Source organism: Coturnix japonica, chromosome 34 (assembly GCF_054131305.1).
Source record: "Coturnix japonica strain WE chromosome 34, WE-NBRP24, whole genome shotgun sequence".
Taxonomy (NCBI): Eukaryota; Metazoa; Chordata; class Aves; order Galliformes; family Phasianidae; genus Coturnix; species Coturnix japonica.
The window spans coordinates 4,608,312-4,632,873 of record NC_140696.1 but is presented as its reverse complement, the minus strand read 5'-3'; the positions used below and the strand labels follow the sequence as shown (position 1 = coordinate 4,632,873).

At 42.4% G+C, this 24,562-nt stretch overlaps 1 protein-coding gene across 1 annotated transcript in view; it reads left to right on the top strand.

The window, feature by feature from the left end:
* Window positions 1-19,315: 19,315 nt before the first annotated feature.
* Window positions 19,316-24,562, top strand: part of LOC107324095 (uncharacterized) — a 44,190-nt gene continuing 38,943 nt past the window's right edge. The window contains exons 1-6 of the mRNA XM_032449129.2: window positions 19,316-19,484; window positions 20,187-20,304; window positions 20,587-20,674; window positions 20,927-21,115; window positions 21,474-21,582; window positions 23,251-23,358. Coding sequence (XP_032305020.2) covers window positions 19,427-19,484; window positions 20,187-20,304; window positions 20,587-20,674; window positions 20,927-21,115; window positions 21,474-21,582; window positions 23,251-23,358 — 670 coding nt within the window. The 5' untranslated portion in view covers window positions 19,316-19,426. The remainder of the gene's footprint in view (window positions 19,485-20,186; window positions 20,305-20,586; window positions 20,675-20,926; window positions 21,116-21,473; window positions 21,583-23,250; window positions 23,359-24,562) is intronic.

The window sequence follows — 24,562 nt, the reverse complement described above, 5'->3', positions numbered from 1 at the left end:
AATCTATGGGAAGCTGTGGATTAATAGTTCAGACTACTGGCAGAGGTTTATCTCAGTATCTCTTTTGAGAAATAATAGGGCAGGAAAAATATGGCCATCCAGAAAGTACTGAAGTATTAACTCCACCTGTGATGTGTCTGCTTAGGTTGTTTCCTTTCTTCCTTTTGGCTTAAGATAGAAATCAATGCATGTGTTGCCAGCACTGCCTAGCCTTCAGGTATGGCACAAATTAAGGAATACTTCTGCAGAGGCGGATGGAGAACAGAGTGCTTTATAAATGTTTTAAACTGTATTTTGAGCTATCCAAATGATCATTACAATGCATTATTCAGTCAGGAAGAAGTGCTTCGCAAGATGGGTGAAATACATCTTCATTGTAAGTGCATCTGTTGTTCCCTTGCAAATGATTAGCTGTTGCTGAGTTGTAAATTTTGCTCTTTTGTCTATGGCTAAGATGATTTTTTTCCTAATTAAGGACTGACAATAAGAAGATAGCTGCACCTAATATAGGTCTCTTAGTCACTTGTGTTTACTGGGTCATAAATGCAGCTGACAGCTTAAAACAGCACTGTTTTGTTATGGCAGAGCCTGCAGTCCTACACGTGTGCTTGAGTATCATCCATTTGTAGGCTGAGATGATGGGGAATGGCATCTGTTGGTGGGCATTTGGCATTGGGATTGGACAGAGGGAGCACGAGAGAGTCTGGGGGAGTAAAACTTTCAACTCTGAGGGTGAAATATACTTTAGGTTTGAGCATATATTGTGTAACAGGCATGAAGTGGGGTGGCTGTTGGAGTCTTAGTGCTTGTTTGGTGGCTCATGTGGTTATTCATATATACATCCATCAGCATGAAGCCTATTGGAGAACTCATGTGAAGTGAGGAGTGGAAGTTGGAAGCTGTTTGTCTCTGAGATGAGACAGGGGTGCATTTATTTGGTGTATTCTGTACTGAGTAATCATTCACTGATAGCTCAATATTGAGTTAGAAGGGACTTTATTCCATGTGACCACAGGTCTACGTTGTATAGGTATCTTTTCTGCTGTCAGGCTCATTTTGCTGCTTAGGGCATCACTCAAAGCCTGTCTGTGCAGAGGAGGAAGACTGAGTTTTAAGTATCTCAGCTGGAATGACAACTAGAGTGTTTATATAGGTGTTTGTGCTGTGCAGCTACTATGAGCACTAGGAGATCTCTATAGGACTAATTTATTTCCGAGCTGGTGAAAAGGCTTTTAAAGGTAGTAGCTGTCAACAAATAAGCAGATATAACAAAATAGGCTGCTGTAGGAGGTAACTCTGTTGCTTACTCCCTAAGGCTAACCTTTAAGGAATGTGAAAATCTGTTTTGCACTCCAGGACAATAAGCAGCAAGGCCAGCTGTTGCATTTAAGAGTTGCCATTTTTGCTTATAGCTGGGCCTTTTTGTTTGCACTTGGATGTGGAACAGCTGGGAGGAAGCTTACTGTAAGCTCCTCCATATAGTTTCTATGGAAACTGTCAGCTCTCCAGTAGGTTCTCCAGTGGGTGCCTCTGAGTAATTGTTGCATTAGATACTTCTGAACCTTATCCCTGGACACCAGTAGATCTCCAAAATGGTTTCCTAGGTGATGGCATTTTCCATGCTGGGGACAGGAATAGGTGTGTTGGCAATGCTTAAGCAGTGCTTTCTATATCTTGTTGCTGATGATGAAGTGCCAGCTTAAATCTTTGAACCTGAGGTGCCTGCCTGGGATTTTGTTACAAATGGGGATGTGTTGGTCTGAAGCTGATAAATCCTAAGTAGATGAATGGGCAGTGTGGGATAAGAGAGAAGCAGTGTTGAAGGCCATGTGTCCTCTTGCTTCACAGAAGACTGGCACTTGCCTGGGGGACTTCATCAACTGTTGTGAGCATATCTTTTAATCTAGTTGAAGTGCCTGAGGGCAGCTTGAGCAGGGCAGTGTTCTTCTGGGGGAAGTACCAGAAGGTTCTGTGCTGTCACTCTGCCTGCAAGGAGATGCTGAAATGCAGCACGTGCCGCTGATCGAGAACTGAGGCTTTCCTGGTGTGATATGAACCTAGCAATAAAAATAAGGAGTGACTGTAACACGATGCTAGATTACCCAGTGTCTTGGAGCAGTCTGTGTCAGCAATGCATGCTGCAATGCTTAGCTTTGATGCCAGGATGAAATGTGGAAAGTAGCTCGAAGGAAGATGGTGCACCAGCTCCTGATAAAAGAGACGCCTGCTAAAAGCAATAGATAAAACTGATGTTCTAGGTATGTTCAGTGGTACGTTCTTAAGTTATTGCAGAGATAAGGAGCTGGAATGAGAGTTGCAGGAGATTAGAGTATCCTTTGGAGAGGGAAGAAGGAAGATATTTATAGAGGATAAGCAATTTACTTTTAGTAACAGTTTACAGAATTGAGTGGGAGTGCAAGTGTCTTAAATTCTGTGAATGCACTTTAAAATGCATAGAAAGAATCACAAAGTGCAAAAGAATCAGTTTCCATTAAAAGATATTGCTTTAATCACAGTGCAATCCTATTGAATTCCATATTGGCTTATTTTCTTGGGGTCTAGGAGCCTTCTATAACTGTGTCACCCTATAGCCTTTTAAATCCTGTAGCTGTTGTGTGGGATTTCAGTCAAGAGAGTTTTTGGTCAAGTGTTTAAATGCTGGGAGCTGGGGTTATCCAGCAGAACATGCTGAGTGCTCAGCCCAGGTCCGTTCTATTGCCTGTAAAGATCTTGCACGAGTTGCAGGCTTGATACTATTAACAGACAAGGCTTGCCCCCTGCATCCCCTGACTTCATTGTGCAGTGATGTCGATCCTTCATGGCTATAAATGAATGTGCTGCAGTGGCTATTAAACCTGGGTCAGGGAAGGGTATATTTGCTGCCTTTACATAACTTGGGTTTTTGCGTGGAGGTGAGGACTCTTTTCTCTTCCTATGGGCTCTGAGAAAGCCCAGTACTGGCAGGGCCCATTAATTTTTAATTTAGTCTTCTCCACACTGCACTGCCATTTTGTTTTATGAGGACATTATGCTGAAATGAAGGCTTGTAAAACAGAACTTTAAAGTTTGAGGAAGGTACGGTCATTATAATAATACGCATGCCAAGCTGGAAATGAGTGGGTATTTACAGCGTGTTTAATATTAATTATATTTTATTGTGATGTCATCCCTTGCAGGGCAACTGAATGGTGAGGTGTAATGGAGACTGAATGTCCCTGGGTAGAGAACTGACTTGAGGGCATCACAAGGAGCAGGGTGAGCTTTGCAGAGGCTGGGGAGGAAACAGCTCTTGTCTTTTATTGTACATGGTTGGGTAATAGAGGTAGGGAGCTCTGGTTGCAGGAGGGCAGGATAGCTTTGCTATCTTTGCTCCAGGTGCTTCAGCTGGAGCTGTGTTTGAGCTGCTGGTGTGAGAAATGAGTCTCAGACTCTTCTCAGCAATTGGGTAGTGCTTTTGCTTTGACCTGCAGAGCACAATTAACTATAGATGAAGAGAAATATTTTTAGACCCTTAATCTATGGATTTGCAAGGTGAAGCGTGGATTGGAATTGGTGACAGCTTACAGGACTTCAGCAACCTGTGTGGAATAGTGTGAAATAATGAATAATGGAGAGAGCTGGTACAGAAATTACATCAAGCAAATCCATTCTTCTGATCCAAAGATCTCCAATTTGGGTCAGATGAAGAACAAGGTGGGTTGTTTTTTTTTTTCCCTGTGCCTCAAGACAAATCTGCAGCTAATGAGCACAGGAAACAAAGCTTTAGGGGTTGGGTTGTGTAGTTGCTGGCAAACTGTGGAGCAGTTAAGTGAAATAATCTGTGACAGGACTTGCTCTGTCCTGTGTGCTACCTGAGGGGTTAAACATAAGAGCCAGCTCCAGCCAATTTTCTCTCTTGAAAAGGTGGCAGCCAGAGGGTGATGGGGTGGGAAGGCTTCCCTTGTCTGAAAATTGAGGCATTCTAAATCCCTGAAGCTCCCATCCACCCTTAAAAAGGCAGAAAAAGATAAAGAAAAGCTGAAGCACAGGAGGAAGCTTCTAGTCAGCAGACTGCAGTGGTGGTGAATAGGATTTTCACAGCTCACTAACCTCTTGAGTGTTTAATAAATCCCAGAGATCCATTCCAAGGATAAGGTGGCCCTGGTATCTAAGCAGACAGCCATTGCCTGCTGTCATCTTGGTGATGAGTGACCCTGCACAGCAGGACCAATTACCCAGCTAACAAACTGGAGACAAGTGTCTCCTTCCCTGCTCTGCTGTCAGCTGGGCTGAAGGTGCCATGGTTGCCATGGCAGTGATGCTTCAGGTGCTGACAGTGTGAGTGCTTGTGATGAAGTGACTGAGGATTGAGTGTGTAGGCTTTTTTCTCACTTTTTTTCCCCCCCCTATTGATTTCTTTGGTTCATCACATGCCCTTTTGTTGGCAGATTGAGGAATACTCCTTGAGCAATCTGATGCTGACTCCTTGTAAGGCAAATTGGTGAATTCAAGGTGTAGTAGATCCTGAAGCCACTGGTAAATGAGTTCCTGTGCTGGATAAGATAGCTGTGTAGAGGCATATATAAAGCAAAACAAGGCCTTTTTGCAGGCTGCAGTGCTTGGGGGACAGGCTGGGATTTCCTATGAGCTTGTCTTTTCAATGTTGGCATACCATCTCCATGCAGCTGAGATGATTTTTGTTTCAGCCTTTGAGAAGTGAGACTGGCTCCCCCCTTAAGCAATCGCTACTGGTCACCAAGCTGTAGATCTTAGCAAATGAAGAGTTACAAAGCTGAGGATGCTGCCAGGAAGGGTAACTGGGGAGCCAGTCTAACCAGACAATTGATGTTCTAATCAGCCTGCTGGTGGCATAAGGCCCAGCTGATGTCTCAGAAGTGATCTTGAGCTGCTGCTTCTCCAGCTAGGAGACTCCACATGGAGCCTGAATGCTTTTCTTTCATAGGAATTGGCTGCTTGGACCTTTGGCTTGTGACCCAGTGTTTAAGTTGAGACCTTTTAGCTTGGAAAATCAAACTGTTGGACTAAAAGACATGTCTGAAGTTACTGTTTTGCATCCTTGTTATATATATATATATATGACAAGTCAATGGACTTACCTCCTGTCAATTGGTATGCCATCAGGAACCCTGAAATATGGTTCCCACTTGGTTTGGACATAACTGAGTGAAATTCCATTATGAAACAGTTGCACTTTGAAAGTGAAAGCTGTATCTGTTATGTGTACAAGGGGATAATTAGAGTGGCTAGAAACATTTGCAAATGTCAACTGGCATGGCATAAATCCATGTAAGTAGCTAGGTAGCCTGGGTTTTTCTTATTCCTAGATTAGTTTTGGTTATTAATGAGGTTGCTTACTGTCTTAAGAAATAGAACTTGTTTCGGGAAGTGGCTGCGTTTTACAGTATTGAGTTGCAAACAGTTTGCATGCAGAAAACGAGCTGGAGTCTGCATGCTGGGGGGTGTATTTTGGGGGATGGGAATAGTGAGAGGGAAGGAGGTAAATGTGTTGTTCCAGCAGAGCAGGTGAAGTTTTAACACTGCTTTTTTGCAGCTGAGATGCAGTAGAAAAAGAGGTTGGTAATGGCAAAAGATGACGTTGTAGATAAGGATATAATGTTAGTGCTGGCTTTCAGTAGCTGTTATGCAGCTGCTTTTAGTGTTGTGTTCTGCAGTGGCTGTATCTCTGGGAAGGTCCTTCTTTATTCTGGGTTCCTCATTGATTTGGACATGGAAACTGTTCGGTGAAATATTAAACAGAACTGAAGCAAGCCTGAGGTGCAGGAGTTTAAGGAAGTGCCAACAGCCCTGTAGTATTAGAACCAAAGTGATTATTAATTTCTCTTGCAGGAAAGACCATTTGTGCTCTTCAGTGATGTGGAACGTAGCTGTGTTAGGGCACACACCTTGAGAGCCAGCAGGCAAGGTAGGGATTTGCATACAGAAGGCAAAAGCCTTTACACAGTGCAGATAATGCACATTGTAAAACAGTTACAATAACATTCACTGCAGCCATGAAAACAATTTTACAGCAGATTAAACACACTTAGAAAAGGGGAGAAGATGAGAGAGAATGCGATACCGACACTAAATTAGGGTTCAGTCAGCAGCAGAAAAGAGCACAAGAGAATGAGAGCGTTCCAACTGTTCTCTGCTGCATAGTTCCCTTTTAACCAGGCAGACTATTCTGCTGTAATCTGTTTTGTTGGTCAGTATTTGAATTATATAATATCTGGGATAATGCCTGTTAGTGGAAAAATAGCAGATCTGAGATGAGCATTAACTAAAATAGAGCTTGCAAAAGTGATGACTCTCGGTTATTGCTGCATTACAAGTAACAGAAATGAAGTTACATGAGTAAGAAGTGTGTGGAATGAGCTGGACCATGCTGGTGGCTTGTTCTGGTGTGGGAATGGGGGGAGAACGTGACTCTGTCCTCATGGGGTGAAGAGCAGCTTTTTTGTATATAGCTTTGTTACAGTTCTTGGCCCTGAGATCTCAGGAGGAACTGAGAAGGGTTTACTTGTGTGTGATTTTATTTTCAGGCTTCATTATTTTGACACCTCTTGGCAATTCTCCTAAGTGCTTAAACTGCACATTACTGCAGAGAATGTTTTTGGGCAGCTACGTGCTCAAATTGGGCGAAGTTTATTTACTGTTTGACTTCTGGCTCTGACATCTTATTTCTCCAAACAATTTCCACTAAATGAATTATTTTTTCAGTTAAATTGAGCAGGTTGCCACATTGCTTTTTTCCTTTTTCGTTTGCACTTTCTTTCCTTTGGTGCCAGTCACACCATTTCCTAAGTAAAGGATGCTTTTAAGGGGTCGTGCATTGCTTGGCGCTGTGGTTAAAGGAGGAACCATAGAAGACCTAAGAAAACCTCACAGCTTTTAGCTGTTGAATGACTTATTTATTCACTGAGAGTAAGGGCTGTTATGCTTCATTCTCTTGTCTTTAAGGAGTGAGTATTTATTGATGAGGCCAGAGGAGTCTGGGTTGGAACCATGCAGTTATACCACTGTTATAGTGAGACTGAGGTTTGGCTTGCTATTCAGTGTAGGCAGGATTGTAAGCTTAGTAAGTTGTACTTTAAAGTGAATGCAATAAATCTAGCTTCAGTTCTGAGTTCTGTATGTGAGATTCAGTTAGTAAATTGATCGCTTTGGTTTAGTTGCCAATTAATTTTAAAGGCTAAGTGAAAATTACTGCGTCTCCCTCATTTCAGTGTAAGGGGGATGTGAGTAGCTGCTGTTGAAGGCTTGACTGTCTTGCATTCTCCAGTGATAACCTCCTGCACAAACTTCCTCTTACATGAGTCCTGTCCCTGTTTGCATTCACTGTACTCTCAAACACTTAGAAAGCCATTATCAGGCTCAGAAACTCCTTGAGATAAGACTGGGCCACTCAGACAAGCAGACAGATAACATCCATCTGCCTCACAATGAAATCCAGCTGACATCAATACTGACCCTGCGTCCCCTTTGGGGATATTATTGTCTGGCAGTAGCAAGGCACACTCTTTAGAATTGTAATTCTGATGAACCCTGTTTTGTGTTGTTGGCCTGAACATTCTTACATCCCAGACATGGCTGTGTTGCTTAGCAATGCATTTCTGCTGGAGCATTGTACAGACCTGAGGTCTTTTTAAAGTTTTCTAGGCCACTTTCTTGCTGCTACAATTGAAACTTGAGCAAAGAAAACAAGATGGCTATCAAGAATCTCTCCAAATCCAAATATCTGACTTTTTCCCTGAGGTTTATAGAAAGAGAACACAAAGGTAGTTAGGAAGGTTTCCAGACAGGGGATGGGAATGATAGGAATGAGTGCTTTGTGCTGTGATTTAGAGCTTGCAAGCTGAGTGGCTCTGACCCCTGAGTGCTGTTAGACATGACCCTGTGGTCTGTGAGCTGAAGGTTATCTCAAGGGTGTGTAACTGAAGTTCAGCTTCCAGGATTGCTTTGGTGTGTAATAACACCTTGCATTTTGATAGCATCAGGCTCCTGGAATGCATTGCTACTGAATGTGACCCTTGTTTTCACCTATTCTTGTGGCTCTTTGGTTTTTGTGATGTTCTTAAATGTTTCTCTCCTTTTTTTTTTTGGCTCTGATGTAATGCTACTTCCCTGCCTAGTGTTCCTTTAGGGATCTTACATTAGTCTCATGATAGAGCAAAATGAAATGCAGTGCTGAAATCAGACATGCCTGCTCTTAGGAAGCAATTTTTAGCGTCTTGCTCTCTTGGTTCTGGTGATTGTTGAACAGAAAATTGCTTGAGCCCTGTAGCTTTGTCTCATTAAGAGTTATGCAAGTTTGATGGTTTGCTCCCAGTTCTGAGTTACATTTGGTAGAGCCACAATGCAGCGTGATAGAGGCATAGGGTGGGATCCTCTTGCTGTGTTAGGAACCTGAGCCTGCTTTACCAACTTATGGTTTGTTTATATGTGTCAGTTGAGATACGCAGTTGCTAAGGGGGCATTTATGGGCTGTTGTAACCATTCGGGCTTCAGTTGGGACTCTAAAGGGATGCAGCTTTAAGATGACCTTACTTAGCAGAAAAACACTCAAACTACAGTTTGGAGCTGCTGTACTAATAGGAAGTTTGCTTCCCAACAATCAGTAACTGTCATAGAGTACCAATCTATTCAAAGAGTTAATTGGAGATGCTTAGGAGAAATTAATAATGGATGTTTAAGTGTTAGTTCCTTTTAACTTTGCAAGAATATTAAGACAAAGTAAACATCAGAGGGATTGCGGTAAAGCAGGCAAACTGGGGAAAATTAGGTATGCAAAACAGAGCTGAATAAATCTGCATGTAATTAACTGGGGGAGAGTTCCTGAAATTATCATACAGTCTGAATAGTTGGTATAAGCACTGAAATGAAGAGATGCTGTGCTGGGAAGAAAGATGGTACAGTATACGGGAGGAACTACTGTAGTCATCCTTCAAAGGATGATTGAATCAAGACAGTTCCTAAGTAAAACATAAAATATTCACTGTTAGGTGTTATAATTGAGTACATAACTTCAAGTTGTTTGACAGCTCTGATCTTCATCAACCCAGCTGAAGAGGCTTTTATTTTTCATACAGCAGCGCCAGTGGCAGCTCAGGAGCTTCCTGTGTCGTCTGTTCATATATTGCTTTCCTTCCTTTCTTCTCAAGGCACAAAGGTGTTTACTGAAATGCTCAAGGACTTGGATTTATTTCCAAGCCATCATTGTTGTGATAAACCTGCATTATTCATAAGGCAGCATTTTCCTATTTATCACTCACAAATGGCGTGCTCCTCCAACAGATGCGTGTTGCGAGATATCCAGTAATGAAGCTATCATGCTAGGAATTACTTCCAGCTCGCTATTGTTAGTCTGCATGAAATTGATCCTGTTGCAATTTTGGTATGATGAAGTTGGGTGAGGGTGCAGTCTGACCCCCCCAGAGAGCCAGCAAAGTGTTCTGTGTCACTGCTGGGAATAGCTGGGCGGCTCCAGGCTCAGCAGGCTGAATTTCAGCCTGTTTGCAACAAGCACGTTTCCACTTTTGTACATACACGTACGTACTCTATCAAGCATAGAACTGCATCTGCACAAAGCAGGTGATGTAGTAGCAATGCAGGGTGTCCTGCATGACTGTTTCAGATATTGCTGTAACCCAGATCCCTTTTAAATGTCAGTGTTGCTGGCCTGTGTAATCCATCTGTGGGCCCTTTGCTAGAGTTGGAACAAGGAAACAAAAGGCTTTTACAGTTTGGCGTGCTGTCGCTGTTTCCCTTGTGACCTTACTGTAGCACCTAATGTGTTTGAAAAGAGAGCACTGACCTGGGGCTTGTTAATTAGTGTCCCTGCTTGATCAGAGTAGCTGGCCTTCAGCTTGTCAGGTCAGGTAGGCTGTAAAATCAAGCAGTAAATGCTGCCGTCCTAATGAACTGCTTGAAATAAGTACCAATTAAAGCATTAAATAAGCTCTGCTCCTGAACCAGCCATTTTTATTGGTGGTTATTAAATTACAGATTGCAACAAAAGAAAGACATTAGCAGGGGCCATTCGTAGCATTGCTCTTGTTTGTTCTTGCCAGAGTGGACAAGAGATGATGGTTTGTTTGGGATGTGGGCTAGAGGGTAGCTCAAGAACAGCTGTGAAGCTGCACAGTTCTGGTGCTGTGTGGAGCCACGTGGAAACGGCGTTATTTCATGCTTCATTGTAAGGCTTAATATTACCAGAGTTTCTTATTTCCTCTTAGAAGGAAGCAGGCTCAGATGGAGGCTTTGCCCTGGTTTTTGAGTTCTTGGGGGTGAGAAAAAGGCTGAGAGTGGATGGTGGCACACAGATGTCTCTTAAACTGAGTTAAAGCAGTTACCTTGTGAGCTGAGCTTGCCTGGGATGATAACAAAACGCTGTCTGTTGATGTCTAGATTAACTCAGTGGGTAAGGATTAGCTGAGCATTCTGTAGTGTTGATTTTCCAGCTTAGTGTGCTGTGTTATCTCATCTTGTAGGGAGCTGGCACTGTACTGCATTCCTGTGCTATAGAGGAATAAATCCAGAGGTGAGAGCAGCTGGGGAGCCTTTATCCCCAGCCACAGAGACCTCTGCACAGGAGCCACTTCTGGCAAAGCTGTTTGGTTGTTTGTTGCTCTCACAGCAAGTTGTTAACAAATGTTGTCGTTGTCTTTAGGCTGTATTAATATAACAAAAATGTTTCTCTAAGGCCATTGGTTGTTTAGACACAGAGTTGCTTTGATTTTTGTATTGTCAGTTGCCTTAAGAGGGAGAGCTTCTGACAGCTGTAGGTGAATAACAAAAGTAAGGCCTCCTTATTATGGGCAGAGTTGAATGGTACTGGAGCAGAATGCTTAGCTCAGGCTTTTAGTACTACAGGAATCGATTATTGTAATGTTTTGTTCTCAGAATTGCCCTAATTTGCTAATGCTGTTCCAGATTCAGTGCTGTATCTGACTGCAAAGGGAAAATCACATTATTCAACTTCATTTAGTTGCCTCTTCACTGGTTGCCTGCTTATTTGTAGTTGACTTTGCTAGTTCTTGCATTCTATTCTTTGCATTCTTCCTTGACTGCCTGTTTTCTCCTATCTGTTTGTGTATTACTGTGAAAGAAAACTTTATAGTAGTTTACAAGTGATTACAGTAGTTTACATGTGACTTAATATCAAACTAGTTGATAAAACTAGTAGTTGAATAGTTGTTGCTGTGGAGATCCTTGAATAAATTATACTACTTAATTTACTGTTGTGCCCCTTAGTGTTTTTTTTCTCCTCCAACTCCTCTGTTTTTGATTTAATAACTGTCTATTGCATTAAAAAGTGCTTCCACATGTGCTACTGCAGTCAGAAAATGGAGCATCTTCTGAAGTTCTATCCCTCTTACTTAGTTTAGGAAGTTTGGAATGTAATTTTCTCCTCCCAGTGACTGATATCAACAGGGTCTTTGTGCCGATAATGCATCTCAGTGCTCAGAAGTAGACTGAAGAAAATAACCCCCCTGCTTTATAGATGAGTCTCTTGTACTTCTCATTGAATATATATCTCTCTGGGTCCTTCCCTTGCTAAGATTGCATAGGCTTTACTTTCAAACCTATTTCTGCTGTTTGTCTCAATGTAGAACTTTTTGTGCCATCAATTTGCCTGCAGTTCAATTTTGTGAAGGGTCACTCGTCCCAACCTTCTGATGATTGCAGTGTCAAGAGGAAATCAGAGTATGAAAACAAGCCATTGAGAGCAAAGATTGCCATGGCAGCCCTGGCCATCTAGCTTTGAGGTTTTGCAAACTGAGAAAGGAATGGTATTTCCATTTGTTTCAATGTCTTCTCTTAACATTTAGTCCTAATTTCACAGGTGTCTGTAGTGTTTCTAATGGCACAGCAATATATTTTTAGAGAGAAGCAAGTGCCTGCATGAATTGGCTTTTTGTCAGTTGGGTAACTCACACTCTGCCCTTATTTTTCTAATCTGCCAACAAACTGATTTTTCCCCCAGTTTCCTATCCATAAAGAGGGGAAGGGAGATGACTTCCACCATTGCCTGTAAGTCTGAAAATCAATTTCCTTCCTGCATTGCAGATACTGTGTATGGTTTTTGGCTGAGCAGTGTAATTACTTGTGCCTGCTTCCAGGATGGAAAAAGGGGGTGATGGTGATAATGGGTTTTCTAACTTAGAGGGATGTAATAACTTATTAATATCATATGCTCTGGTGCTGTGACATGAGAGTAACGTATATCATGTTAGCTATAAAGTTGTCTTCTTAATTACCTCTGTTCTTATGTAGCCTCTTCAGAGAGCGTTTCACATATATGGATTCTTATTCTTTTAAACGAGCAATGACTTCTTGCTCCCAAAGTATCACCTTGAGCTTTTGTGGATCTATCAACAGCAACTTGGAAATCAAGCTCTTGTTGTGCTTTCTTGTGTATGGTGTATAGCAAAGCTTTAAGTATATTTGGGGTAGGGTTATTTTGGGGACACAGAATTTAATTTAAAATCCAGTTTTCCTTGTGCTTTTGACAGTGAAATGTTTGAAAGCCTTTAGGAGTATCTAATACAGCTAATCCATATCTATTGCAAATGGTGAAGGCCTAAATTGGAGTTTGTTAGGACTAAATAGCAAATGAGTCCTGTTGATGAGTATCATGTTATATTGTGTGCTTGTGGTGTTGTCCTGTTGAATGAGAAGGGAACCTGAAGCTGGGGTGTGTGGTGGCAGGGTTTTGCTGGCACTGTTGCTATTGCATAGAGCAATGTATGCAAAGAACTTCAGCTGCTGCTGTATGAGCTAGCTGGTGTTATTCAGGTCAGCTAGATGAAATATCCACATTGTTGTTCTGCTTCTGAGACTTGGTCTGTATCTGCACAATGTCATGCCCCTTGCATATCTGCTAGCTTACTCTGAGCTTCTAAGGACTGTCAGAACTCTTTATGGTGTGGGGTAGACGTGTCCATCACATCCTAGGTGGTAGCCTCAGGCCTGGATTTCAGGTTCTGCTTGAGCATCAGGTGGGACCTCATACTGAGGAAGAAGGAAAGAACCCATGAGCCATCTCTCAGCCAGCTGCTCAGCTGGCAAGCTGCAGATGTCCCCTAAGAGGGCTGCTCTTGGAAATTTCATGTACAAACAATAATTAAAGCAATAACTATTCTGAATACAAATGGGTCAGAGCTGGCTTTGGAATGATATTTTTCTGCTGAACGGGGGGGATGGAGAAAGGAGAAAATGAAAATGAAAGCCATCTTTATACAGAATGTTTTGTAAATACTGTGGGTTTCTAAAGGAAACCCCTCCATCCAAAACATGGGGTGGTTTAGGTGGAATTTCAATACCCATTTCTCAAATGTAAATGATATAAAAATCCAGAGGAAAACAGGGAGTTTGGTTCTGCAGTTTTTTCTCCCTACCAGTCACTTCTGATCCAGTTAGATTTTAATCCCTGTAGGTATAAAACAAGCTTTTGCAATAGAATGTTTTCTTCCTAATGGTGAGCCAGCAATCACTCTGTCATGGTCTGCCCATCTTGTTTGGGATAAGCTAACTGACCTCAAAACCACACAGGAACTAATAAGAGGTGCTATAACGGATGGGAGATGCTCAAGGGCTTGTGTCTGACACAACTAATGACACCCCTGATAATAGGGCAGCTGTGGTTTAGCATGGGCTTCCCAAAGAGCACGTTGCCCAATGAGGGGGAAGTGTTGCAGCAGAATTAATCACTACCTGGGAAACAATTTCATGCTAGGCTAAACAGGAATTTAAACAGGGCTAGTTCACAACCCAGGCTTTGATTTTTGGGAACAGCAAGTAAGAAGAAAAGATGGTTAACTCAAGGTATGACTATGCGTCATAAATAAGGCATGTGTTGGGGGTGAGTCTGAGCTGGGTAAATATCAGTGAGACAGTTGCCTGCTAATCATAATTTCATGGAGTAGTTTGCTGTGGAAGTGTGCAACTGGAGCTGAGGGAAAGGAGAGGTAATCAGGTATCAAGAGGGAGTGAATTAGAGAGTATATTAGCACCTTGCAGATTTAGGATGCAGCACAAAGCCTGAATGTATATCCGAAATACTTAAAATCAGTTTATCTGCTTGTCTCTCAAGGGCTGTGTGGAGCACTTCAGTCTGTGACAGATGTTCTTGATAATATACTCAGTTATTTGGAGGAGCACAGATGGAAGAAACTTCTTAAAATACAGCAGTTATGTGGATCAGAAGTTCATGGATAGCACTAAAAAAGGTCTATGGCAGTGGTATAGGACACAGTGCTACAGCTGCTTCTTGTAGAGGGTTTATGGCCATGTTGTGAAGCAGGAGCTGTGTAACACCAGGCTCTTTCTGCACTTTGAGGCAGGTCCTTTACCCAAGTTGGGAGTCTCTGTATTGGGGAGGGAACTATCAGGCTGTAATAGCATGCTTTAAATGGATGAATGGTCAGATGCACATCTTGGCTGGCACAACAGAAGTTCCTCTGGGTGTTTGAGTCCCTCAGCATCCCAAAAACATTTGCTGTCCTGCCCTTGTGTCATTAATATGGGAGAATATACCTGGCAACCAGTTCCTGTATTAAATGTGCCTTCACTTAAAGCTGTGTTCCATGTTTAGATTTCCTTTTGAAACACTAGATCTTTCAGGGGGGAATAAAGAGTAGATGCACTTAACAGTGCTATCTCCTGAATGAGGCAGAACAGAAGAGATGCTATTATGTGCCATGTAGCTGTAGTTGAAAAGAATAGGTTATTTTAACAATAACTTTAGAGCTAAGGCAAGTGAAGTTTAATCTCTTCTGTTCATTATAGCCAGATGGGATATAGCGCCGGATACTGCTACATTCTCCTTAGTAATGTGGTTGAGGTTCAGAAAGGCAATAGTAAAAGCTGGTCGATGTCATTGCAAGGGAGAGGAGGGCTGATTTTTTTTCAACACTTGGAAGAAAGGAAGTCTGCACAACTGCATGGATCTTAAGATATTCAAGCACTTTTTTCTTTATAGGTAAAGTTGTGGCACCTCTATGGGAAGTAACAGCAGAAAAAGATGAAGTAGTTATTGAGGCATTTAAGCCTATAAGAAATAATGATTCTGAACTATTTCCGAGTCATTATTCTGGAGGGTACATTGGTATTGTATGTAGAACTAGCATTATTTTCCTGCTCTTAGAGAACGCTTCTGCTGCAGGGCATCTCTTCAGCTCCAACTGTAGTTGCACAATACAGGCTGTATATAACTTCCAGGGATAAATAGGCCCCCAACCATCTCTGAGTGGCAAAATAAGACTGAAAGGACCCTGAAACCAAGATCCTGTTGTTGCTTTGACTTGTTTAAAGAGGCTAATGGCAGCATTTCTGGAGATGGATATAATGAGGCATAAATACGTTTCTCCTGGTCTGAGGCAAGTAGTACAATAGGACATGAATACAGGGAGAAGTTGCTAGAGCTTCAGCTCTGCCTTGGTAACTGCTTTTGCTGTAAGGACCTTTGGTAGGAGACTAATATCTTTCCAATAGTCTGATATGGACCAGCTTATTTGCATGGTACTCCATGTTGAATCACATCCACCTGTCAATGTGTGTCCTGGAAGGCCAGGCTCTCTTCTCAACACTGAAAGAATATGTTCAATATGCAATACTTAAAACTGCTGGATTTTGTGTGTAAAGGAACTGCTGGGCATACAGGTGCATTGTGGTGGTACTGTGACCATCCTCAGCCAACTCAGTGCTGCCTGCAGGGCTGTAGCACGTTCTGTCTCTGCACTCAGGTAACTGCACTGTCTATTTAATATTTAATGTTTTTCCCTTTCAGTTGAATTCCTGGTCGAGTATCACTAGTGTGAAGTTTCTGCTCCTGGCTGAACAGACACAGTGGTTTTGTCTGTCCTGCTAGAAGCCATTCATCACTTTAATATCTGAATCTGAGGATTCCATTAGAAGCATCAGATTTTTTCCAGTACTTCACAATGAAGAGACTGCAAACTTGCCGAGTGCCTCTGATGGGTCATATGAGGTCCCTTAATATAACACTTTGCAGCCTTTGATAGATTACCAGCCTGATGGTTTTGAAAGGCTGGGTTTTTTTTCTCCTTCCAAATGTCTTTTCATTCTCTATTCTGCTGCTGGCACTCACTGCAGTACTTTTTTCCTAGGCTTTGACACTTGTGCTGTTACTTTGGCCTTGGAGACTTCTGACACAGGTCTCTCATACATCTTGGTGTATGTCTTTGACCACCTTTGCTGCTCCTAACACTGCTTTTTGTATAGAAATGCTGTGAGGTTTTGTTGATGCAGCAAGTTTTTGTTATTTACTGTTGGCCGTAATTCACTCTCTCGAAACTGTGTTTAACAGAAGCGGTTTTGATACAAGATGTGTGCACTGTTGCATGAAGTCTTAACCCTGTAGAAATCCAGAAGTGTTTTGCTACTGATTCCTCTAGAGCTGGGATTCCTCCCTTGCTTTCTGCCCCTCTGCCTTTCCTTGCTCTGCTTTTATGCTGCCCATTGGTTGCCTTCATTGGGGCCATTGGAGGTGATATGGGGAAGAAGTACTTCATCTTAATCTGAATTTGCCTGGTGATCTTCCTGTTATTTTATGTTATAACCATGTAATTTCTCTTTCTCTCTCAGAATTTTATTGCCTTGGTAAATTCACCATTTAATTTTGTTAGTTTGGTAGGGATAGAGCTTAGCGTGCAAAAGAGCATGCAAGGTAAAGCAATGGTGTGATATTATGCAGCAGGAAAACAGTCTGTGTCACTGCAGCACCTCTGAGTGCATCTTTAGGACTGTCCTCAGAAGCATTAATGCCTTGTGATGTTGTGCCCTGTGTTAGCAGGTGTTTGGGATGCAGGTATGGTGGGATGTTACAACCACCCATAAGCTGATGTGAATTATGCATGGTGTTTACAGGGATCATTAGAAGGGATTTATAGACGTTGGGTTTTTGTTTTAAGAGTGTGTGTATAAATACATGCATGCATTCATGTAAGGAAGCTGTGGCCCAGGGGGGAATATTAATATATTAATCCTCAGGCATTTTAAGTAGAACTACCTGTATAATACTAAGAAGAGAAGGTAGTGGATGTGAGGGAGCTGCACCCTGAGCTATGTGGTTTCTACTTCTTGCCTCTCCCTGCAGTTCTGAGCCCTTTGTGCCCACCCCAGAAGATGTGGTATGAAATGAGATTTGCAAATGTGGGTATTTGCATATTTTTCATTTAGAAAATGGACATTTTATGGGGTTTGATGACTGGGGGAGATTGCCTGTGTGAAATGCTAACTAACTTCACTGTAAGAGATGGCAACTTTCTGCAAGGTGAGGTGTCTTCCCTGGTACTTTGGGTGAAGAACAGGTAGGCACACACACCCTTCCTGCTCTAAGGCAGGTAGTAATGCTTCTTACACACCCAGCAGTTAATTACTATTGGCAGTGAGCTGGGCAGAACTGATTTTTGGTGCTCCAGTCAAGAAAATCGGAGCCTTTCTGCTTTGTAACCAGCCCTCTAATACTGCATGGCCGAGTGGTTCCTTTAGGATTGACCACACAGCTCAAGAAAGTTTGGAACTTGTTCAAAATGCAGTCATGTCTGCTGAAGCAATAGGAAGTTGGTGGTGGGGAGAGGATGAGTACATCAGTGCTGGGAGCTGCATTAGTTTGTATCCCAAAGGAATGGCTGTGCCAGTGCTTGCTAGTCCCGAGTGCATGCAGCTGAGAAAAGGGCACACCTGTTTATTTCCTTGTTGGAGTCTCCTTCAGGTATTTACACATTGCTTCCAACAGCTCGGGTTTATAATTCAATCTGCATCTATTTGCTTCTTGACAGAAGAAGATAAAATAATAGCACAGCTCTGTTTTCTTTCTAGCTAGGAGCAGATAGCTGCAGTTTACCCTCTGGTGGAAGCCGTGCCAGTTTTCATGGTGTTTCAGATGAATGATGCTGCTGCTCTATGAAAGTAAATCCTGGTGTCCTGGAGTGAGTCTCAGGTTGTTCTGCTGTTTGTTTCTGTAGCAGCCCAGGAAAGAAAAGCATCAAGCCAGATTTGTCTTCTTCCTAAAGCCAGAAGTGGTTGTGGCAGAGGCAGATGAAATGGGCTGATTCAAAACTGATGCAGACCCAGCAGATATCAGAATGTGAGTTGAGAGCTGGGGAGCTTTGATGTCAACGTAGGACTTTGTGCTGTACCAATGGGTGACACATGGGAGGCACTGATCCCTGTGAGCTCTGGTTCAGCAGATCAGAAGGAGCACTGACCAAACCTGAGTGCTCCATCCCCCAGGTGAGCCATCAGCCATGCAGCAGATCCATTCTTTGCCTTTTGTCTTGCAGTGGTTGTGACCTATGAGTCACCTGTGCATAAATCGAAGAATTCCAGTTAATTAGGGAAGTGGAATTGAAGCTTTTCTCTCCTTCTCTGCCTTCTATTGCATCTTCTGTCTTCTCTGAACTTTCCGAAGTACAAAGGGCAAGCAGGTCGAAAATGGGAAGAAAATTAGAAGCACTTGGCCTGGTGCCTGCCTTTACACTGTGTTGATTAGGTTTTAATTGGCAATTCTTGTCTGTAATATAAGATAATTGCAGAGATTTCCAGGAGTTGTTTGTAGAATAGGAAGAAACAGACAGATCCGAGTTCTACTGAAGGAGTTTAATTAAAGACTTTATAAAGTGCAACAGATGGTGCTTTGCTAGTTCGGAAGGCAGGCTTGAGTCCTGTTTGTGGATGTTCTGCCACCATGGTTAGGACTTCTGCTCCCTGCTGTCTAGAAATGCAGTGACATAATCCTCCATGAGATCACTTGAGTGATTCAAGGGTAACATGTGCTGTGTGTTCTGGTCTGAATTGGATGATTCTGGTCCGAAAAGGATGTTTTCTGGAGAGTAAAGCTAAATAAAAGCAGTTTCTCCCTGCAGCTTTGTATGGTAGGACTGTGCTTTCCAAAAGGAGTGGTGGGCTTCCAGGAGGTTCTAGAAGTAAGGAGAGGATATTGTGATTTACAGGGGGGATAAAGGATCCCTTTGCAGTTTTCAATCGAGCAGGTGCTGAATCTTGAATTTTTTATGTTCCTTCTAAAAGTAGGAGAACGCTTTTTAAAAACAAGGCTGCTCTGAAGTAGGATGTGCATGAAATTGCTTCGGGATACGTTCTGCTTGCTTTGCTATTGCTGTAGACCTACAAGTTCTCTTTGCTCCTCAGCACTGCCAGTGCTTTCACAAAGTTTAGTCTTGTATCATCAAAGGGTATTTCTTGGAACAGGGAAAACTTAGCTAGAAGACAGTGTACGTTACAGGGGAGAATAGAGTTTCAGGAAGAATTCACCTGGTGTTTTAACTTCCAGGAAGAACCTGACACTGCAGAACAAACAGTTTGCAAGAAGGAAATATTTCATGTAGACATTGAAGAATAACTTTGTGACCCTACGGTGTTATCTTTCTGAGCAGCCAGACAGATGTGCAAGATGAGGACAAAGAGCCTTTCAATCTCCTTGCCCACAGGATGCTCAGAAGGTATATATTATCTTGTTTAAACAAGTTTTCTCTCCTTTTTAGCACTAGCACTATGGGGTATTTTTCTGCTCTTTTACCTCTTGTGCCATCTTGCTGCTGCACGGTGTTCATTTCACTCTGGGCTCTATTAGAAAGTGATTACGTGAGTGGGATTTGGTTACATTAGACTTCAATAGAGGCAACACCAGATGTTCAAGAAATGTTTTCAGCATAACATCTGAGCATTTCTTTAGCAATTGTTTACCAGCCCCCATGGCTAATGCTTTGAGTTTGCTGATCTTATTCTGTAGCCTTAGGATCTTCCTGACAGGTGAGTGGATAACTTCCTTATTCAGACAGACTTGCTGTTGTGTTAGTGCTGACACTGTTACCTTCTGAAGGCTGTAAGGCATTAGAGATGACAGTTGTTTAGCTTGCTCTGGTTATAAACTCCTGGGTCTGGCTGCTGTTCTTTCAATACTATGAGTGTTTTTTTGGGTTTTTTGTTTTTAATTAATTCATGGGAGAAAATAGGCAGGGAAGGGGGAATGCTTTCACCGAGAAGAGCTAATTTTTTAAGAGGCAGGAAGGAATCAAATGTGACAGGGTTTTCAGTTAACAGCACAGAGATGCTCATTTGAGTGCAGAACAGCTTGCTCTGAGAAATAAATGAATGAATAAAAATAGAATAAATGAGGTATATTGTCTTCTGCTGTCTTCTAGGGACCTCTTCACTCTCACCAGAGAGCGATGTAGACTGCCAGACCCAATGTCTCATAGACTGCAGGCAGGGACATTACTACACAGCTGGCAACTGCTTGGAATGTCCAACTGGCTTTTAGTAAGTCTCCTTCCTTCCTCCTCTCTCAGTACTTCTACAGTAAGCAAGTTAAACTTTTGGGTATTTGCAGCATCCTGTTAGGTTGAAAACATTCAGAGAGCTGTCTCCTGAAAGACTAAGTATGTAGAAGCTCCCTTTGAGGTTCTGGAGTGATCTGGTTTGGGTTCATAATTCTGTATTTGAGTAGATGGGGGATGGTCATGTAGCTGCACAACACTGTACTGGCTTTTAGGAGATGGAAGTGGAAGAGATTGGTTTTAAAACTCATTGTTTTTGTTCCAGTTGCCCTGGGGGTCAAAAAGCTCCAAGGAAATGCCCATTGGGAACAGCTAATGAGCTTACAGCTCAAGTGGACATCATAGCCTGCCGGGTAAGCAGATGAGCAGGGAAGAAGGACAGACAGGTGGAAGGAGTATTTTCCACATCTCTACATTTGCTGCCACATATTTAGAATCATCTCATTTCATTTTGTGTCCATCCATTCTGTGCTTCTCTGAACTCTTCCTGGTGTTGAAGCTGGAATTTGAACACAATCCAAGATCCTTTCTACCATTTGAGCTTCACGTATTCATGAAAAGAATATGTTTCTCTGGATCTGATGCTGCTTGTGATAACACTGCAGGTCTGTCCTGAAGGCTATCTCAGCATGGAGAATGGAGCTGGATGTCGTGCGTGCCCAGATGGCTATTCATGTGATCCACGTAGTGGTGTGCAGAGGAGCTGCAGTCCTGGCCAGTATTCTCCAGAGGGAGAGTTGGAGTGCCTGGGGTGCCCAGAGAACCATGTCTGCCCAGATGGAAGGAGCAGGCAGGTACAAAAACAAGCACGTTATTTATCAAGGTCAGCTTTTCTGACAGGTGGGACCTGAATGTGAATGTATTGTCTGGATGCACGTTTCTTATCTAAAATTTGAGGTTATCAGTGCTCAGATCTTCTGCTTTCCATTAAAGCTCTTGTCTGAGGACCCAAAGGAGCTTGGAGTAAGTTTGTTGCTAGAAATTAACACTGGAGAATAGATTTGAGAGAGTGCTGGCACAGAGGAGAGGGAAGAGAAGGAGGAAGCACAAGAAAGAACGCAGCACTGGTTCATGTCCTGACTCAGGTCTCCTCTGGATGCAGTTGTGGGCATCAGAGGCCCATTGGTATGAGCTTCTGTTTCTTCCCCTTAGCCCTGTTTGGCTGGGCAGGAGCCAGATCCAAGCCACACTCATTGTGTTACTTATGCCCGTGGTTCTGTCTCTGCTGAAGATGTGCTGATATGCCAGCCCTGTCCAGCAGGTGAGTGCATCTCATGAGTATCTTCTTTAGTCATTAAGACAAAAATTGAAGGAAACTACCTGTTACCAGAAAGTTTTCTTCAACATTAAAATCTGTCATGTCCTCTATACGTTCTAGAGAGTGAATAGAAGCCTGCTGAGGATTTGGTAGCCTAAGGTTGACTTTCTGTTGGGATCTTTTCCTGTGATAAGTGTGGGGCTTTGGTACACCCTCAAGGCCCCTCCACACAAGTTCTGTTCCTTTCTTTTTTGCAGTACTTGGTAATAGGAAATATTCATTGCTGCAGGTAGTTGTGCTATTACTGATAATTCCCTGCACGTATAATCAGGTTTTAATTCACATTTTCTACCCAGCAGAACCCAAGAAATATGGGCTGACAGGGAGAGCGTGGTGTAGCTGTGATTTTGCAAAGGAATATTTAATGTCACTACAGGGATGCCGTTCACAATCTGCTGTCCTACCAAGCCATCCCCTTCCCTCTAAGCCTTGTCTTGCATGTGAAGATGAAGTGTTTAATGAGCAGCTCCAGGTGCCTCCTGCAGAGTCACTGAACCCAGTAACTTGATTCTTACATCTGTAATTAGAATCCTTTTTATTAAATAATGAAGAGTTCCTGTACTTTTGGATACCTCGCCTCCTAATAGATGGAGAAATAGAATAGCTACAGAGATTGTGCTAGGCCAGAACCTCAGTGATTTATTAGATCCAGCTATAATAAGAGATGACAAAATAGAGGAGTTTGCTGTATTTGCAGTGCCTGAGATTGTGTATGAAAGCATAGCAGTTAAGTAAACTGTTGTACATAAGCTGTACAGGGAAGCAATGACGTCTTTGTGAGTGTGTATCGTGTTATACTTAACTATTTATTGATGTCCCATAGAGGCTTGTTTAAAAATAATAACCCAGGAAATGCTGTGTCCTTTGGACTTAAGGACCCATTTGTACACCATACTTAGCAGAAGTTTGAGTAAGTGCTGTGGGCACATCCGTGCATGGATTTCAGTGACAGATTTGCTACTGCATTATTGTTTACGACACAAGATCAACCAAAGGCTGAGGTCACATTTCAGCTGAAGTGTATTGATAGCAGAACCTGGGGAGAGCAAGGGAAAATCTCTCAATAGATGATCAATGAGGTTACATGTTGAGTATCCAATGCTGTAATTCAATGCTTTGGTGTTTAAAATTAGTCCTGTGTGTTCCATTGGGCATGTTCTCCATCAGCTCTTGTAAATCAGAGTAAATGATCCAGACTACTTGCGAAGATGGTAAGGAGCTTCAATACCATCATAAGCCAGAGAGGCTTGAGGATTCTCAATGTTCTTTTGCAGAGTTTGACTGACTTTAATTATATATAATCTGTGTACTTAAGTGCTGCGTGCGTGTGAATGAAGTGTCATTGCTATGCTGATACATAGCAATATATTTCAACATAGCAGTGGCAGTTTTATTGCACAGTTAAATCCATTTTTCTTTTTTCACTCTCTTCAGATAATCCATCTGGAGTGTAGTAAAGCATTTGATATCAAGTATTACAAAAATCTTACTTAGAAAAAGTAATTCATTCCAGCTGGGCATGAGCATCACTGAGTATACAACTAATAGAAGGGTCTTAAGTGTTGTTAAAGAACATTGCTTCTAAACTATGAGTTGTGTTCTTTTCTACAGGTCACTTCTGTGCAGACAGCCTTACAGATACTCCTCCATGCCCAGCAGGGAGCTTCAAGCCCAAAGAGGGGATCCTCGTGCCCAGCAGCAGCTCTTCGTTCTTACCCAGTATGTGTTATTTTGCAGTAGGAGTGATAATTCTTGCTCTAAATCACAGTGTGAAGTACATGTTTAAAAGGGGGTGATGGTTACAATACTTATTTAAGTTCTATTTAAGGCTATATTAGGGCTGGATGAAAGGAACATGAAATCTCCTACAAATCACCAGCCTGGCAGCGTAGCATCCATTAGTTGCTAGTGTTTTACTAAATACATTGTCCTTGGGTTATAATTTCTTGGGAAGAGATTAACAATGAGAAACAAAAGTCTGTTGAGAGAGGCTGCAAATAAACTGCGTCCTGCATGTGGGAGAGCTTTATTTATTGTCAGTCGTGCTGTCTTTTATTGCTCCGCTGGCACTGTGCAGCCACTGCCCTCATCTACTCAGTAGGGTGAGTGAATCCCTGGGGCTACTGCATTTATCAAAGCCAAAGACAGTTCATCTGGAGGTATCCAAGCTGTAAAGTTAACCTTTCACATGTAGAACAGTGACAGCCAGGTTTGCAGCAGACTTTGTAGCTTAGAGACTGGGAGGTTTTCAGAGTCTGCCTGTTTTGAAGAGGTTTTGGAGAGAAATATGCCACTGAAGGAATTGAGGTGAGGCAAGGTGGACAATTGGAGCAGGGAAGGGTAGGATAAAGTGTCATAGTGAATACAACCCTCCCTTCTCTCTGTGCACTCAGGTTGTAGTTGGGCCGCTATGGAATAATTTGTGCTGATGCAGGGGGGGGTGTTACAAAAAAGTGTTTGGCATAGAGCCCCTTTTAGTTCACGTTCTGTAAAAGACACAGCTGGCAGAATCAGCAACCAGATGGACTTGTCTTAAATAAAAATCCATCCTGTATTAAAACTTGACCTTCAAGAGTCCTGTTATTAGCAGAACTATAGCTCAGTGTAGAACTGCTGCATCCACAGGCATTTACTGTCTACTTCATTGGAGCTCCCTGTGTGGATGTGGATCTCAGCACTTACATATCCACCCTGTGCAGAGATTTCTAAGAAGTTTCAGTAAAGAAAAAGGGTGATAATTGTACTTCCATTGGAAATAATTAAGAAGCAATCTGAAATGATGTGCTCAGTGTCATCCAGCAGGTCTGTTAGGGAGTGATGTGGTAAAGCTGATGGAACACCTTGCATTTGGGACAGCAGTGCTCCATTTACATGCATATGAATCAATCAAAACAGGCTCATTTTTGCAGCAAGGTGAAATTGC